Source organism: Trematomus bernacchii, unplaced genomic scaffold, assembly GCF_902827165.1.
Source record: "Trematomus bernacchii unplaced genomic scaffold, fTreBer1.1, whole genome shotgun sequence".
Classification (NCBI taxonomy): domain Eukaryota; kingdom Metazoa; phylum Chordata; class Actinopteri; order Perciformes; family Nototheniidae; genus Trematomus; species Trematomus bernacchii.
This window is the reverse complement of record NW_022987593.1, coordinates 2,638,469-2,657,550: the sequence shown is the minus strand read 5'-3', so window position 1 is coordinate 2,657,550 and position 19,082 is coordinate 2,638,469. Positions and strand designations below refer to the sequence as shown.

Genomic DNA, 19,082 nt, shown 5'->3' with positions numbered 1-19,082 from the left:
AAAAAAAAAACTGTATAAAAGTGATAATCATTCATATAAATAGGTTGTGATTTGCTTTCAAGGACACAGATCAGATATCAGACCTCCTTGATACGAGACCAAGATGCACCTCGGTAATGAAAAACAAGGCATGCTCACCGCAGGAGGCTGACTTTGTCTCCACCAGCTTCACCCGTCGTGTCTCGTTACGAATCCTGTCGTCCGTCTTGTCCACAAGATGTGTAAGGTCGTCAATGATTTCTGAGAGGCAAAGATAGAACAAGGAAAGAGAGAGAGGGAAGAATGTCAATACAATTGAATTCATCTTGCTGTTGTTGTGACTTCAGTGTTTTTGTTTTATTTCCTTTTAGACCTCCCAATACGTTTAGTGTAGTAAAGGAAATTACTCAAATGATAAAATGACAGGTTAAAGGACTTGACATTAGAGCAGTCAACAACTTCAAAAAGAGGCAGCAACCGCACAGACATGAGTGGTGGTGATGAAGGGAGTGGGCTGTGTGAAAGCACTCTTTCAAATGGTTTCACTACTTCCTGCATCCACTCTGGATTTAATCAGGTCCTTATTGTTCATGAGTTTTAAAGAGGTAAGCCCAGGCTTCAGGGACCGTGCCTGGGCGTCTAACGAAAGAGAGTGTGTGTTTTGTGTGTATGTGTGTGTATTTAGCTGTGTGGATACGGGTCCTTCAGTAGGAGTTCCTGACTTGAAGGTCGTCCAGATGGAAGCCTGTGTGATTTGTTAGAGGCAGCCACAGTGTTGACATGGCCTCTCCAGAGGGTCTGGCTCAAAAACAAAAACAGATAACTGCTGAAAGATTTCCAAATTCTTGATTTGTTAAGGTTAGACATCAAAATGTGATATTTGTCAGAGTTAATATTTACTTGGAGTTGTGGTTTTCAGTCAGAACTCAGTTACAAATGGCACATGGGAGGCATAACTCATAAATTGTCTCAAACGTATATAAACTAATTCAAATATTATCTGTGAGGTATATCTGTATATCTATCTCTTTCTGTTTTTTGAAATCAACCTGTCTTTCAATATTCATACTGCCATAACAACACAACCTTATGAATCATAAATTATCTTTGTTTAGGAGTTTTATTACGTTTCAGATTTAGATTTGTGAGCCGTTTGTATTTCTAATCCAAAAGTGACTACTCCAGAAGCCTTCTGAATTGTAAAGATAAAAAAAGAAGTGGCTGAACAACAAAGGAATCGGTTGAACAGAAACCAAGGTCAAGTCAAAGAAAAGGAAGTTCCTCACACACTTGTATCATCCTCTGATAAATGGACACTTTACGGACATGGGAAGCTTGACTCATCCACAAACCTCAGTTCAGTGCCAAGTGAAACACACTGCTCCTTCAGGGAGATAATTACATTTTATTGCTGCTTTTATGGTAGAATAGTACACAGTCAGTATGATCTAAGCTTACAAATTCCCACAGGTTAGAGCTAAGGGTCATCAGATCATTTGTCTTTGTGAGCACACTCATCTTAAGCTCTAGCTGCCTCTAAATTGTATCGACAAGAGAACATGGTTCCTCAACTACAAACCATCACAGCTCAACAAGACAGTCGGAGATTTGGCTGACATCAGATGATTAAGTTGCACCAATAATTAGAGGAAGGAAAGCATGTCAGTTTGGAGGGACAGAGTGTACAAGGGCAAGGACGAGGAGATGGAGACGTGAGAGCGCAGTATGTACAGTGTCCCTGGAGACCCCCACATCATCATCCACGCATCAGGCAACAATTTAGAAGGAAGAAACTCTTCCTTTCCTGGCAGGGCGAGGGGTGTAGACGCTGAACCATTTGTGCCGCGTGCCACTCCAACTATTCATAAAGGATGTTTTTAGTTTGCACTGCCAAGATTCTTGATCCATTTCTGGTCTTGCAATAACATCTCAATGTATTGATGAATTCTCATCTGTGCTGAGACATAGAAGTGGATGTGACCTTTGACTATAGCTGCAATAAAACACTGTTATACATTTTCTGAGTGGGAGCCCTACGAGGTATTGGCTTTTCTTTTGCGTAGTCATTCAATTCACCCTTTTATCAAGTCATGTTTTTAACAACATCATTCTCAATTTCCTTTTCTGACTTCTGCTTCCATGTATGACAGCTGCTGGCCCTGGTTTGGATCTGCCAGACCACAAAGAAAGCCCTGTTTCAGGCAAGGGTTACTTGTTTAAAATGTTATTACTCTGGATAAACCTCCAAAGCCACAGTGTTGGAGAGCATGGCACGTCCACAAACATAGATTCATTTGTTCTGTTGCTAGTTGCTTTAAGATGCATTAAAGGGGACCTATCATGCAAAATGCACTTTTTGATGTCTTTTATGCATAAACATGTGTCCCCGGTGTGTTAGGGAACTCACGCAGCGTCAGAAAATAAAACCCTCTCTCTTTTCCTCCGTACCCAAACCTCTAAAAACGGGGGTACAACGGAGCTGATCCAGATTTGCGTCCGATATGACGTAATATCGGATAATATAGAATGGGTGATCTGTTTGGTATTTTGAGCAAAACAATTCATAGACATGTTTTTTATATATTTGTATATATCTGAGACCTATGCTATTGCCTAAAAATAGCATGATAGGTGCACTTTAATGTAGTCTTATTTGGCCTTTAAACCACAAGGGACAATGTTTGTACTCTTTCTAAATGTTTATTAATAAGTATTGTACTTCAAATTGTTTGGAAATTATCAAGTATGATTATTATTTAGTCTGTTTTTTTTTGTCATTGTCACATCTGCAGTTTATAATAGTGAAACATCATATCAATTAACCTTAAATGTCATAAAGAAACCCCCTTAATTGATGTTATAAAATGACTGCTTAAAAAACAGTGAACATATATTTTTATCTTGGTCTGCCTTAACTGTGAAAAGCACCTGAATATATATCAGCATTTTAATTATTTTTGAAAGAGCTTGACTATGCCTTTTCCTAAATATAGGAAATGCCTGTACAAAAATCATTTTCTGCAGACAAAAGCTTTCAATATAAAGACTGAATACAATTTTGCAACTGTAGAAAATACTAGGCAATCTGAGTTCAGTTAAACCACAGAAAGGAAATATAATATTAGCATAAATGTGTCTTTATGTCCATAAATATTACTGGTATCTCTTTTTATGTAGGTTCCAGAAGATACTTTCTCCCTACTGAAATCAGTGACACTTACAGCTACATTTTCAGAGAGCTGGGGTAAGCCTGTCTGTTTGACAGTAAAACCAATTCCGTATGCCCATATGCAACAATTTTCATTTATAAAAGACACATATTGCATTTAACCATCATCCTAAAACCCTTTTTTCAAAAAAACTCTACAAGTATGTAAGCTTGTGGTAAATTAGAAATACTGAGAGTAAAAGCAGGATTGCCAGCTCTCTGTCGTGTTTCTCTGCTACCAACAGTGCCTTTTATTCACACAAAAAACTATGTAAGTCAAATCTGGCCCTTCTGTGTAGAGGAACGAGGGCCCTGGAGCACACTCACCAATGGGAGACAGATGTTGCTCTCACATGACGTCACCCTCTCCCTCATGACTCACACTCCCTGCGCAATCTCAACGCCATTTCATCTCTGTTCCAATACTTTGCAGGTTTTATATAAACAAACTCTCGCTGCGACCATCCCGCTCTCGGAGGGCTAACTAGTTAACAGGACTGTTTCTATCCCTGCTGTCAGCGTCATCTGGAACCACGTACAGACACCTATCCTTGAGATTAGCTGACACTGGTCTGGGCTAAATTATTACGTGGCCAAGGCACAAGTTCAGTATACCAATATTCCAGAGTGTACAAAGGCAGATGAAGCATCGCCACTCAATGTATGGGTGTTTACAGCATACCCACCCATCAGCCTCATAGCTGGACTAAAGGTGTCACACAGACGCAATAACCCTCCAGTCACTGTCTCCACTTAGTTCCACTCTTGAAAAGCAGTGTAATCTCTTTAAGAAGTTTTAACCAAGAATCAAATAGTCAAGACTATAATACAGAGCTGTTTTATATAATAATTGTATATCATTCAGGTATTGTTTCTTTCTTAAACCCATTGCTTATAATTCCCCCGGAATTTGGCTCAAGTCTAATTTAATGAACTTTGGATTCTGTAAGCCAATTGCTCTCTGAAATTCTCTAAGTAATGTTCCTTAAGTAAAACACCAAAAGAATAAGCCATATCCAAGGTCATTAAAGAACCACAGAGCTGTGATACATTATCCAGACGTAGAAAGGCAAGTGGGGGGCAAGGAAAAAATAACGGGATAACAGGGAAAAGTTGTCAGTTAGACTGATACAGAGAATACAAGACGTACAAAGAAGCGGAGATAAGGGGATTTGGAAATGTATCATCCTGTGTGTAATTTCCTTTGTTTTCATCTTTTAGGATGTGATTCTGCCAAACCAAAGCCAGAGTATTTTGACGCATGTGAAGATGAAATTAAGACAATAAAGGATCCCCACTCATTCCTTCACAGATAGTCATTAAATACCACATTGGGTACACACAACTCTGGCACAAGGTCTCAACATCCATTTTAAAGCCAATCATCAAATGGTATTATAAAGCCTAATTCAAGTCAGGCAGCAGATATGAAACTCACACGCAGGAGCATGGTGAGAAGTTTGTGAGACGTTCTCTATTTTAATGATCAAATTCCTGCATCCCAGATCTATATCCGCAACATGCCTCGGAAAATTGCTGACTCATCTTCTCGGGTCGAAAGCAGAGTTGGTTTAGGTTTGTGTGTGTGTGCATGTGGTGGAGGCAGTGCCATAAACAGTGACACCCCAGCGTGGCTCCAGGATGTGCTGTATTAACTCTGTGTGTTATTGTAGGACTTGTTCCCAGAGAGGGCACAGTGCACAGAGAAATCGCTTGTTTTCTCTCACCGATTTAAACGCAATCTGCCTCAGTGGGGCTAATTCTGTTGTGCTTGTTCAGGAGATGATTTCTCCTGGGGCAATGGAGAAAGAGGGAAGTAAAGACGGACAGTTTTTTCACTCAACCCTCCTCCTCTATCCCTTGTTGTAATGCAAGGGGGTCTGACCACAACTGTTACCAATTGGCCCTGGTGTGACTGACTGTGTATAGAGGGGTAGAGCTTTGTTGCCAACGAAAACACACACATTTCTGGATGTAACTGGAACTTCACTTGGCACACACAGGGCACTCAGCATGATGATACAACTCAAGGAAATTATGGTATTTACAAGAAGTTACATGGTCTTGGAAGAGTTTCTTTCAACCTCTTTCTTTTTTCTATCCACTCTTGGTTGCTTATTGTAAACAAACTCACCCTGAGGATCTTTGGGGAGTGAGAATTGGGAAGAATTTCAATCAAAATCTAAGAGTTAAACCAGTTTTTAAACTGAGTGCAAAACCCAATAAAAAAGGGCATGCCTGCCAAAAGAAATATCTCAAATAAAGACAAAACGTGCAATGTCTATCTATGGAAGACAAGCTTTGGTATAGAAATAATCCCCAAAAATGTGTTTGGCCAGTCTGACATGTTAGAAGTGAGGATAGATAAACACAGCCACTTTCTAGTCCTAACAATCCCCTAGCACAACAATAAAAATGGCAGTTATTTATAAATGTTGGACAGTAACTGAATTGCTTTCTTCTGTGGTGTCCAACACCAAAAGGGCCACATACAGAAAAATATACGAAGAGCTGGGCCGCTCACTAGAGGTGAGGTATATTGCCTCATATGCTAAGATATAAGTTAGCAAAATCAATCAAATGTAGGTAAATTATGCTTAATCAGCCTACATCACAGCTCTCCATAGGGTTTCAATTATTTTGTTAGCAGCAGTGGCGTCGCCTGGCCTGGGCATCCGGGGCTTTAGCCCCGAATGTTTTTTCTGTAGCCCCGGACAATTCTCCCTCAATAATATAATACATTAACCGTGCTTTACGTGAACCTCATCATGACACAAGAGAGGACAGCAGCACTGTAATTTCCCGTGTTCAGTGAATGCAACAGAGGCATGACACCAGACCAATCAGAGAGTTGTATGGAAATAAACGTGTGCTTGTGTCATTCAAGCTCGGCTCTGTGTGTGTGTGTGTGTGTGGCAATAGCGCATTTAGTGTGATAGAGAGAGAGAGAGAGAGAGAGAGAGAGAGAGGGAGGGACCGGTGCCAGCATGGACCGTATTGTTAGCATCTGGTTAGCTAGCTGCACTATAAGGAGCTGTTTGTTCCACAAGAAGCTGGAGGAGAGTCCTCTCCTCTCAGACTGAGAGACTCAGGTGAGCTAAAGCAGGGGTTCCCAACCTTTATTGTGCCAAGGACCGGTAGATACATTAAAAAAAAATCGCGGACCGGTTGTCAATTTTAACTGATTTTAATATTTACTCACCACCAGCAGGTAGCAACAGAGGCTAATTGTATGTAACAGCCTGAACAAATACTAGAACAATATGCATCCAAAACATATTAACAACGTTTAAAAAAGAACCGGTGTTGTTTTTTGGTTTTAAAACCGACGTTATTCAGTTTTTAAACCAAAACGGGAAAACAGATAAATCAACGTTTTGGTTTTGTTTGTATGATTTACGGATAATCCAGTGAATGCTGGGAAAACGAGGAGAAGGCGCATTATGAAGGAGATGTCCGGGCGCCAGTGTGTGTGTGTGTGTGTGTGTGTGTGTGTGTGTGTGTGTGTGTGTGTGTGTGTGTGTGTGTGTGTGTGTGTGTGTGTGTGTGTGTGTGTGTGTGTGTGTGGTGTGTGTGTGTGTGTGTGTGTGTGTGTGTGTGTGTGTGTGTGTGTGTGTGTGTGTGTGTGTGTGTGTGTGTGTGTGTGTGTGCGCGCGCGCGCGTGCGACACTGGCATTTGTTTTCAGAAGATATTATGATAGTGTCGTTCGTTCCGGTGCACTCCCGACAGCATTTAGCACTACATCGAGATTAAGATTAAACTAATTTATTTTGGGAACAGCCGCATATATGCCGGTGTCAGACAGACACAAACACACCGAACACACAGAGCTGAGCTGAGCAGAGCACATACACACACACACATCATGCGCCTTGGTGACTGACTGGACATCTCCTTCATAAAACTAATAAAAGGGGGAGTAATCGGGCAGTTCGATGTGTGTGTGGTTAACACGTAGCAGCCTGCAGTCACTCTTAAACTGTTCTGATTAAGTTAAACACAGCGAAGGCGGTGCGTAAAAAGGCACAGCTCTTTACCGAGTCCAATCCGGTGCTTAAACAAATAGCTCTACACCCCTGGCCGACATGTCCTTAAAATGAAGTCCGAGTTTGAAATATATCTCAAATAATGTATGCACCACCATTTCCCCACATAAACATAACAGTCTGCAATCAAACGGTTGTCTCCTGTTCGCTCCTCTTCCTACTTGGCGCACCGGTAACATGCTCGTGCGCACAAGAGGCTGAGACCTTAGGCTGAGCCGCCGAATCCCTCGGAACATCATAAAAGCCATTTTCAACGGTTTTCTGGTGAAAGATTAACTAGCTACTGGATGAAATAATGACTGGTGGCATAGGTGCGAAAATTAAACACTGTTTGAAAAAAATATTATGATAAAATATTTTTATATATTTATAATTTATAAATAATAATTTATTTATAATAAAAAACGATAAACTCACAGCTATTTCGCGGCCCGGCAGTAACACCTCCGCGGCCCGGTACCGGTCCGCGGACCGGGGGTTGGGAACCCCTGAGCTAAAGGACTCTCTGAGTGTTTAGATACATAACTTTAGTCTAAGTTATCTCAGTGGGTCTCAAACGGTTTGGTCACAAATTATTCAAAAGATTATTTCCGCGGCACACCTTCATATGATCATTATAGTTAGAAAAAAAAAAAGAGAATAAAGGAAAAACAGTTATGAAATACTATATGGCAGTAAAACAAGAATAGAGTTTAAAAGGGGAGTGATTAGTAAAATATCCATAAAGAAAAAGTACATCTGTTTACAGTTCTGCTTCATATGGGTGTTGAGAGAGGTATCCATAGATCTCTTCTCTCCAGATTGATGCATATAACTTCAATATTTAAAAAAAAATCTTCCCGGGGGAGCATCCCCCCGGACCCCCCTAGAGGAGGTGAGCCCCCCACTCATAAAAAATACCACTTTACCCCTGCCTATATGCCGTGAGCTGATTATCGAGCCTTCATTGTAACAGTCACGGGTGTACTGTGTGTGTGCGTGTGGGGAGTGTTGCAGTGAAAAATGCCACTGTAGTGCCGCCGCCACTGTGGGCTAAGCCCCGAATGTTTTCAGGTCCAGGCGACGCCCCTGGTTAGCAGCTCATTCCTTACAAAAGAAGCTTCAGATTGCTTATCATAAGAGGAAATAGGAAGGGTTTATTTCAATCTTGTTATGAAAATAAGTTATGGGCTTTTTTCTTATCAACTTAGATGTGTAATATCTGTTTTTATCTATATGTAAGAAGTACAATACAAGACAAGCACAAGTTTAATTTGAGGGCCATACAGTACTCCATTATACTTTTTGAATTTGTTGAGGGCCGATTCAAAATGGCCCGCGGGGCGCATTTGGCCCCCGGGCCGTAGTTTGGACACCCCTGATCTAACCTCTTTTTGTGTCTTCTGAAAGAATGTGTATGAATATGTTGGTGGGGTTTGTGAGGGCATCACCATGCACACAACTCACCCTTCCAACATCTGGCCTTCTGAAGTACCGGGCCATATGTGAGATTAGTCTCACTGCTGGATATTATCGCGCCCCCCTGGCCTCAATGAATCTCTGAGTCCCTCCAAACGGACTGACAGGCTCCCCCAGTCAACACTTTGGGGGGTAAGAGAACCTTATTGCATCATTATACATTTTCTCTGTTATAGGTAGTGGATAGCTGAGTGATGATAAACGTCTTGCTTTATGCAGTTTATGCAACTTCCACACTTGCCAATGTCCAGCACATTGTTTATTCATTTTGTGGGACAGCAGGCTCTATCAAAAATAACTTTGTATCGGAACTATTTCCGTCAACCTTGGAATAAATGTAACAAATCCAGTAGGAAAACCTTTAGCCTACTGGAATCACCTCTAAATGTTTAATTCAAACAGTGTTGGCGATGTTGCACCAGAGCTTTATCGCTCTCAATAAAAAAATCAGGTATTCTCAATGACAATGGTATGAATGTAAATATATAATATGATGAACTTGAAAACAGAGCAACATTGGGAAAACAGAATCAACTTTCTTCCAAACAGTCCTGATATGAGGACTTAAACTTGGCTTCCAAATGAAAAAAGTATATATAAAAATAACAGCAGTGACCACCAATGTGACCACCATTACATATGTGGTCTCCACATTTCTAGCCTTAATCTTAACCATTTGTGTGCCAATTTGAAACTGAAACCGGCTGTGTGTCGACGTTCAGCTTCACCTCGCTAACCCTGCTACGCTTACCCCAAGAACCATCACCTAACATGATGGACAGCAACAAGGATGACCAACTGATGAATGAATTCCTCAAAGTTGAACTTCCATTTGAAGAACACACTTCAAAGAAAAAGCACATAAATTGAGAAAGGAAACCTTAGCTTTAGCACGTACAGACCATTTGGTTTGTTTGCAGATACATATGTTATTGTACGGCATACATCCCAATCTGTCTATACCTTGACAGATTTGGATTTAAAATGTCCCGGAACCTTCGTCTTGCTATTGCTATTTTAAGCATGTTTCAGCATGTTGGTATGGCATGTTGTGTGGATAGCCTGACATGATGCTATCACTATCACTTTGCACTTCTAATAGTCAGCATTGTTGAGTAGCAACAAAGGCATCATTGGAAAATATTTATGTTTTTTGTTCATTCATTTATTAAATATGTTTCTAAATGTCTTCCTTGCTACAGTTGCCCTTCCTATGATACTACATTGCATCACTGGGATTACACAGAATGCTTTAATTTAGCCTTGAACAGAGGAAATCTGGGCCTATTCTGGGGAGCTTTGCATGATTACAATACGAGTCAAGCTTTTTAAAACTTGGATAGTAAATCTGCAAACACCGAAAATGCTCAGCACTGTGCATATAAACTAAAAACAAGTGAGTCATGCTTTCTTCTTGAAAAACAACGACTTTGTCAGCAAAATAAGAGGTGTCATTAGGACCTTCCGCCATGTGTTGGATCTATTAGGTTTTCAGCAATTATGAACAATTGCTGTTCAAGACAGCTGGAAACCATCAATAGAATCTCGCAAACAATTAAGATCAAACCCATAGTCATCCACAGATGACTGAATACAAAAGAATGGAAATAAGACAGGAAATAAGTAAGAGCAATGAGGACCATTTTAACCACTTTACAAGCTTTTCAGAATGAATGCAACTATTTCTGTGTATGGCTGCCAAATGTACCAGTATCCCTCATCATATACGGTCAGGCATCATATGATCGTGAATACAATGGACATGAATTTATAAATACACGCATTATTAACTCTGTCATTTTAGTATTAAGGAAAACAAAGATTTACATACGCAGAAAACAGTGCAAAGGCCAGCATCACTGAGGAAAAGTCTGATAATTACCAGGCTTTCCCCCCCCATCACCCTCCTTATGGCCAGGTTCCACCGAACAATGTGTGCATGATGAGCATGAGGGTGCCAGCAGCAGCAGCGTGAGGCAGGGACCACCCTGTCACTGGCAGAGGACCCCAAAACCAGCCGCTGTTGCACTTCATCACTACTATCACACTTCATTAGCAGGGACACCCAGGAGGGGGGGGACATACTGAGAGGCTAGGGATTGATAGAAAAAAATAAATGAAATACATTTGATTGGATTAGATTCATATGGTTGGACACAATATCAGTGAACTATCTCCTGGAATCTGGCAAAGTGTCCAGTTTATCTTCTGTACCATCTGGTTGCTGTGTTGCATTCTAGACAAAAACACCAAAACGCTGTACATTCATCTGAGTGACTTTAGTGAATTCTAGTAGAAAAAACTACATATTTTACCAGGAACTTTCTTAAGTTAACCAGTAGATTCCACATCTATTACACATTCAGACAACTAACATATAAGACAATTGAGGGTTATTTAGGGGTTGCATGATTTTGATTAAGTACAAGGTAACGTATATAATTGTGTAAAATAAATTAGAATGGAAAACATTTCAATTTCAACATTTTTTTCTCCCACTGTCTACAAAGCAGTGTTGGAAGTAGTATGGCCTTAAGCCAAAATAATACATATGACTTTCTTTGGTGATAATTATTTGCACATTGTAACCTATACCTGCTATATCCATTTCTATAGCATCCGAGTGTGTTTTCCAATAACACTAAATACAAGTTATCTATTAATTATCTATCTATTACTAGGGAAGGAAGAGACAGAGAGAAACAGACCGGGAAATTCCCATTAACTAAACAACTGTGTTTTAATTGAAATAATCTGACTCTAATAACTCGATAAACCCGGCGGTGAGTGGAGCTTCCTGGCAATTCATCGGCTGGCCGACCGACTGACTGACTGAGGAGTTATGGAGAAGACTTTGATCTTCATGCCAGACGTTTCGCTCATAATGCACTCACACGCATGGAGACACATATGCTCCCATGCTCAGACGCTGACACAAACACACGTGTATCCACACTGATCTATGAACATCATACAGACAAGCACACCACAACAGGCATGCAAAAAGAGGAAGGGGGCACACACTTGCACACCCACACACTTCCCGGATGTGACAGGCTTCCGACAAACATTTGCCGCCCAGACTGAAGAGGAGTCATCTTCACTGTGTTAACCCACAGCGCTATTTGGAGGGAGAACAGGAGCAGGAAGAAACACAGAGCCATATCACCTCTGACAGAGGTGTTTTATTGTGGAAAAGAGTGTTCAGAGCCAGCTGTTATTTATCTGCTGAAGATTAGAGGAGGTGCGGAACATAAAACAGAGTCGTTGTTCAGCCTGGAAAAGTCTCAGATAAGGCAGGATCAAGTTTTGGTTTGTGGCTGTCAGTGGACTTTACTTAGTATCATGCACGGTGCATTAGCGTAATATAAAAAGATCTTTAAATATGGATCTGAGGTTCAAGGTCCCAATAAGTGATTCTACTTCTGAGAAGGAAGTATATCAGTAGCTAGAAGAAAGTGATAAAAACAGCATGTTAAGTGAAATTAAAGTGTCATTGTAGTTTCAAATAGGTGTAAAGAGATTGTAACATTTGCAGTTGACAGAAGCCTGTGATACAAGTTTAAAATGCCTCTTTCGAGGGGGTAAAGAAGAAGAAATGTGTAAAAAGAAAAATAGAGTGGTGGGAAATTGCAGGAAGTGCACATTTTGGTGATGATGTAAACGGGGTGCAAAGTCAGGTGCACCATACACAGATTCTGTGGCGGGACCTTTTTCACATCCTGGCCAGATGTTAGCAATCCACTGGCCAGTGACCTTCTCTCACAGCTGTGTAAGGTGAGTCCTTAGAGTACAACAGGTGCAGGACAGGGGTTAACCAATCCTGCTTCCCCTGTTAAAACAACATGCCCACATGATGACAGAATGACAAAGAGACAAAACATTGTAAATATAAATGCAGGATATAACTGCTAAGGGCTTTAAATTACAGATACAACCAGATCTAGACCTACTGATGCCAATTAAACACTTTTGAATCTGGAACTGACAGAGGTGGTAACACTTGGCATAGAAGGGGGCACATCGTTGCTGAAAGTGTTGGTGAGTACTGCGATGGATTTAAGGTAATTGCGCTCTATACTCATAGAGGCCAGAATAAATGTTTGGCCAACAGTGCGGCTGAAACAACTTCCCATCCTGAGAGGAAACAGCCTCCCACATAGCTTTTGGACAGGAGCGATGCAGGGGCATATAGCTAACAGCTAAAACATGAAGCAACAAGACCACATGCTCCCCTGTGAGCTACACTGACTGTTGAAAAAAACATGGATGCACAGACAGTCAGCTACGGAGTAAAACCACAAGCATGCGCACGTGTAAGTGTAGTCCTCGTAGCTCTCTCACACACAAGACCTATGAATTACCACCAACACCAGAGTACATGTCTCATTGCCGCACTGTCGTTGCTATAAAGTCTGACAGCGCACCACAAGCTTCAGCCATTTAAACAGCTGCACCTACAGCTGTCTTGTAATTACAAAGCTCCTCCAGGAGGTGAAAAGGAGGAGGTGCTGATTACTGGAGAAGAAAAAAACTCCTCGGAGGAATTAAACTAATTAACAAATCCTGTGTGAGATCCTGTGAATCCCTCCTCATCTGCCCTAAAATTGGATCATTCCACCAACCATAACACATCCATCCCATGGAGGAGAAAGCACACAGCCGTGAATCACTCCAGTAGGGAGGTGTAAACACAGAAAGTGAGCTCCATAGCTGGTGTGCCCCCACTGTTGCCTCTACTGCCCACTAGTGGGTTCATGTGTGGGCTGCATGAGGGGCAGGTGACCCTTGATATTCGTTTACTATATAATCAATAGTTAAAGGAAGAGAATGTTTAAAATGCTTAAGCAACAGTAACCACTTTTGTTGAGATGTTTCTTATCATGATAAACTAACTCTATAAGGTATAATCAATTATCAATTGCAGAGCTTTTTTATGTATTTGCACTGTATTTTATTTATTTCTTACACAACTGACCTCAGACACATTTTTTGCATTTTACTATTTAAGATTTAAGAAAAATTGTTACCTTAACCATAAACAATATGATTTAATATTGAGAGACAACCTAAATATGTATAAAGAAAAACAAGAATGGTCGGTAAGAATTCTGAACAATGTTGGATATTGTGTAAACGTGTATGTGTATCCTCTTTAGTCTGGAAAGTGCAGCTCTATGCCCACATGTTCAGCCTGTATCAAATGTTTAACAATAGCAGCTTGGAAACCAAATGGGAGGCTGGTTTTAAGCCAAAAGTAAAACAGATGAGAATGATTAGATAACAGATCAAAAGCCTTTTTTTTTTAGGGCAGCACAGATATGTGCATTCACATTACACATAAAATGGACGTCAACCGTTTACACACAAATACCAATAATAAAAATATATAAAGGGCCTCTTATTTAAATTGTGAGTCAAACATAGGTTTTGAAACTGTTTTTTTTTTATATGGGGGGGTTATCACCCTTAGTCTAGCCTGCAGATTGTGTCTGATAACACACATGCTGGGTTTTCGGATAACAGATCAAATGGATGGGGCATGAAACATTCCCCACTTCAAGGTTTTGGTCTATAAACGGAAACATATCAGTGACACATTTGTTCAAAGACTTGTAACAGTTTCTGATGGGACGGATATACACAGTATCACTTTGAAGGTGAGGTGATAGTGATCACACACATTTCCTCCAGTAAAACACCTGTCAAATGAACAATACACATGTTATTTCTACAGTAAACTTGTGGAAATATGTTAGTACAAAAGGGCAGAAGAAGAATAAATACAAACAACTGCAGTCTTCGCAGAAATAAAAAAAAAAATCTCTTAAAAACTGTATAGGTTTATTGTGGGGAAAAAAACATAAGCAAAAGAATGTATGTTGGTAAACCCAAAAAGCACAAGCTGTTGAGTGGAGAATTTCTCCTCCCACTTTTTAAAAGTGTTACTGGGGGTTTTGAAAGGGGCTCTATGGAAAATGTTATTATAATTCCACCTTCTTTAAAAATCCTCCTCCTAAAAATGTCTAAATGGTATTGCTTTCTTCCATTATTTTCTTTGCAATATCGATAAAACTTTATGTTCCTTGAGAATGACATAATCTCTTTATATCCTAGCTCACCCTTTTTCAAAATGCTTTTAATAATGCCTCGAGCCAAGTCTCTATATTTTTTGTTTTTCTCCATCACCCTCCTTCCTATTCGCCCCCTCACTCTCTGTCTCCCGGGATTCACCGTCTTTGCACAGGGCATCCGTAAGATTAGCCCACCCTGCCTCTGTGTGTGTGTGTGTGTGTGTGTGTGTGTGTGTGTGTGTGTGTGTGTGTGTGTGTGTGTGTGTGTGTGTGTGTGTGTGTGTGTGTGTGTGTGTGTGTGTGTGGTCCTGCACTGACTTCTACCTGGAACTCCATCCCATTTGAGGCTGGCCAGTGGCCTCTGAGCCCCTCATGCAGATATAAATATGGCTTGTGTGCCAGTCACAACCTGACAACATGTGCTGGACATGTGGTGTAGACTCAAACACAATGATGTCACACTCAGACAAGGCACTTACACTCTCAAACACACACATACACTATTAGTGCTCAAGAACAGATGTATATATGTGCACTGGGACACACACATAAACACATAAAAATGCCCAGCAAATGAAGGTGCAATCTTCCCCCTTGTGCTTAAATGGGAACCACGTGCTGGTTTTCGGTTGAGGCAGACTGGGTAAAGTAAGTCCTTCCACTCATTATGTGGGATGACCCATGCTACCCCGGGGCTGCGGGAACGCGAGGCAGCCCTCCGCTCGGCGGCCCTTTGAACGTGGCCTCCAAACCGGAGCGGTTAGCAATTAAATAAACAGAGGAGGAGATTTGTTCCCTCTGTCACTCGCCTTAGCCAACAGGAACCTGCCGGGCCAAGCCTGAGTCAGTCTGAGGTACCATTTAATGGCAGGGAATCCTTTGCCCAGAGCCAAAGGAACTGGCAGCTGAAATTGCAGAGGTTCCCAACCACCAATACCACCAACACATACGGCTAATGTGCTTCCACTGGACAATCTGCCCACGAAAGCTCTCCTGGGAAAAATTACAGCAAAGTATCAACATCAGTTTGCCGTTAAATTGTACACATACCACACGCACTAGGCAATTCTCCTTGGCTGTGCAAACACAATTCTGTCAAATCATAACATCCTCCTTTTGAGCAGGTAATCCAGTGAGGTAATGCTGACTATTGTAATATCCAATGGCTGATACTTCATATCATTGATGTATTTACCACTGATTGGCTGGAGCCACACGGGAACGGTAACGAACCGAAATCGTTATCAAAAAAGTATTCCATCCACACGCAATAGGCACCTGGCTCGAAACACTCGGAAAACTGTTGTTGTTGTTGGCGAAAACACATCAGCAATGACGCGGGTGACACGGGGGTGAGCAGGAGAGGTGGGGAGAGGCGGGGCTATTGCGTCATCGTTATCAGAAAATGATCGTATAGGGCGTAGACACGGAGCCGTTTGGCCCCCCAGAGTGTTTCGTCCGCAGATCTACCCACCTTGGGACCCGTTATCGTTATCGTTATCTGCGTTTCCCTGTCGGCCTCGTGTGGCCGAACCGTCTATATGATAGAGAACTGTAGCGGATACGACCGTTACCGTTCTCGTGTGGCTCCAGCCTAAGTGTCCCACAGTGATGATCAATTGCAGAGGTCTTATCCTATATCTCTTTTGCAGTTATACTGTAGGATTTTCAAAGCGATTCCGAAAAGGACATTACTAACAATTACATAATGATATACAATTCATCAAAGAGTTTAACATTCCTTAAGTCAAATACAAACTTGTGTTTTGTTGTATGTTTCATGACTCCAAAACCAGTTTATGTTAATGCCGGTTCATAAATATATTGCTGGTCTGCGTTACATGACAGAACTGGCTTTTTTATGTCTTTAAATGCCTAAAATAAATAAACAACCAATTAACAACAATAACTGGTTGCGTGTCTCCAATAAAAGTATGATTTACATATTGCAAGTTGAAAAGAGAATGAAAGTGTAAGTAAAAGTAGCTTATTAAAATAAAATGTAGCATCTTTGTGTGGTTGGAAGTGATGGAAGCTGATGGAAGCCAAGTAAAAGTCAAGTCAAACCTGGTATTGGCAAGACAAGTCAGACTTTAAACATAACAAAAAGAGCAGGCACTCAGAAATAAATATAAACAGCTGTTGGTAATTGTAAGTTAAGTATTCAAAAAGGACATCCAATAGTTGATGTGTGGATGGTTAAAACATTAATAGTAATAGAATAGATTGCAGAATATATTGTCACAGCATTAGCATTACAGTAAAACTCATTATGCCAGCTAAACCCCACTAATGTCCACTAAGATGGTATTAAAAAGACGGATTACCATTAACAAATGGTAGTGAAACCAAACCCTTTAAAGAACACACAAAGCCCAATAAGTGTTTGTCTCCAAGTGGTGTGTCATCCCCTGCTCAAAAGATTATGGTGGGAAAGAACTGGTTAACTCATACCTCCCTAAATATACTTTCTCTTGTGTTTTTTTCAGGGCTAATGCACAATTGATAGTTTGTGAAAAAGCTTGGGCCTGCCAGCTTGGTGGCTATGCGTGTTGTGAAGGATGGATGGAGTAGGGAATGGAGGGGGAAAACGGCCTCGCCCAGTCTCTACACGGGCCTGTTGGTGGACATCTGGATGTGATCCGGCTCTGTAGATGAGCTGAGCAGGACCGACCACACCTCATTCCTGCATCATACCGTGTATTGGGCTGCTCTAAGTGCCTGTCTTCATTACAAATATGGTATAACTGTGGTGTGTATATGTGTGTGGTGTGTATATGTGTGTGCTCAGGTCAGAAAGAAAGAAGGTATGACCGTAAGTGAATCTCCTATTCCGCCTTGCCCTTTTCTGCCACACCACACATTCTCCAAGCTGAAGCTTTATTCAATCTCACAGCTATCATTTGCTAAACAGACGATACTTGAGTTTAATAGACTCAAATGAGAGAATTCTCAATTACCATTTCAAGTTAAAATCCCCCAAAAGAAACATCAGGTTCCACAAAGGTGCAGAGTAAGAATCATTTGATCCATAGAGCTGTGAGGTGGATAGGTTTTAATGTGCTAGGATATCCCTTACACAACAGAACAGAGAAACGTCCAGATATAAGTCACAGAAATTGTGATAAACCTTGTTGCATTAGTGTCAAATGTGATGCAATCAACCATATTTTAAAACCTTCTGTATGTGTTCAATGCACCTTAATTGAATCCCTTATATGTTGGGCATTACACAACACATATTAAAAGTGTTCTGTTGTAATACACAGCTAAAAAAGTCTATACTTTAGCTTAAGGTTAAAATATGAGGACGCTCTGCATCAAAAGTGTTAATACAGAAGTTGGGCACAAAACTAACAATGAAGACGGTTAAACGGCCCCATTCTCAAACTGATGCCAAATCAGCGCTGAACGTTTTTACCGGTATTTAAACCATCGCTCTTTTTTTACTACTGCCACACATAAGTTGTGTCTTTCTGAAGTCTGAGAATTTCTGCCACCAGCTTTTAATGTGGGGTCTTTCCTGCTAATGACTGTCACCACCAGCACACATTTGTTCCAGATGGATCGAGAGAAATCAAAGCCAGGATTTGACGACAAAGCTTGCAGCTTGTAGAGCGTGAAGGAGGGAAACCTCTTAAAGCAAAAGCCTCGTACATACTGCCATCTATTATTAATAACAACAATACAAATAAGAAAATTCAGGTTGAGGGCACGGTCACTGTAGATACAGACATGTCCACACTCTTCTAGTTGGTCATCCGTGATGATTAAGAGGGATATTTTTTGTATGTTTAAATATTGTTTTTAACAAAAATCCTACTTATTCTGCCTTTCATAATCAAGAAGGTATGATTGATTTCTCTGCATGGTCAGTAAATAACAAAAGTGAGTGTGTATTTGAAAACAAGCTACTGTTGGAAAACCCACATAAGAAAACATTCAGACACATTTTTACGTGTGGATCTTTTTCATTTCAACAAAGACTTTCAATTCAATACAATTAAAGCCAATAAAATAACATAAGAATCAAACTTTTCGGACAGAAAAGACACGTAAGAACAACCAGGGGCCAAAAAACACTATTAAAAAGCCAAATCCCATGCTTTCTGACTGTTAAAATGGGGCATGAATCCAGTGAGGGAAACAAAAGAAGGTGTGATTGATGAAATGTCTCAAGTTGTGTTTCTTTAGCTACCAGAAATGTTAATTTCCCTGCTGTGCCTAAACTGGAATATTCATCACAGGCTTGTGGTTGATGCGACCCAAGTCCCTCATGTCATTGGGCCCCTCTTCTTCACAACTCTATCAGTGTG

The 19,082-nt window shown here is 40.8% G+C and overlaps 1 protein-coding gene across 1 annotated transcript in view; it reads right to left on the bottom strand.

The window, feature by feature from the left end:
- Positions 1–19,082, bottom strand: part of stx8 (syntaxin 8) — a 38,802-nt gene that overhangs the window by 8,213 nt on the left and 11,507 nt on the right. The window contains exon 7 of the mRNA XM_034130499.1: positions 139–240. Within this exon, the coding sequence (XP_033986390.1) occupies positions 139–240 (102 nt within the window). The remainder of the gene's footprint in view (positions 1–138; positions 241–19,082) is intronic.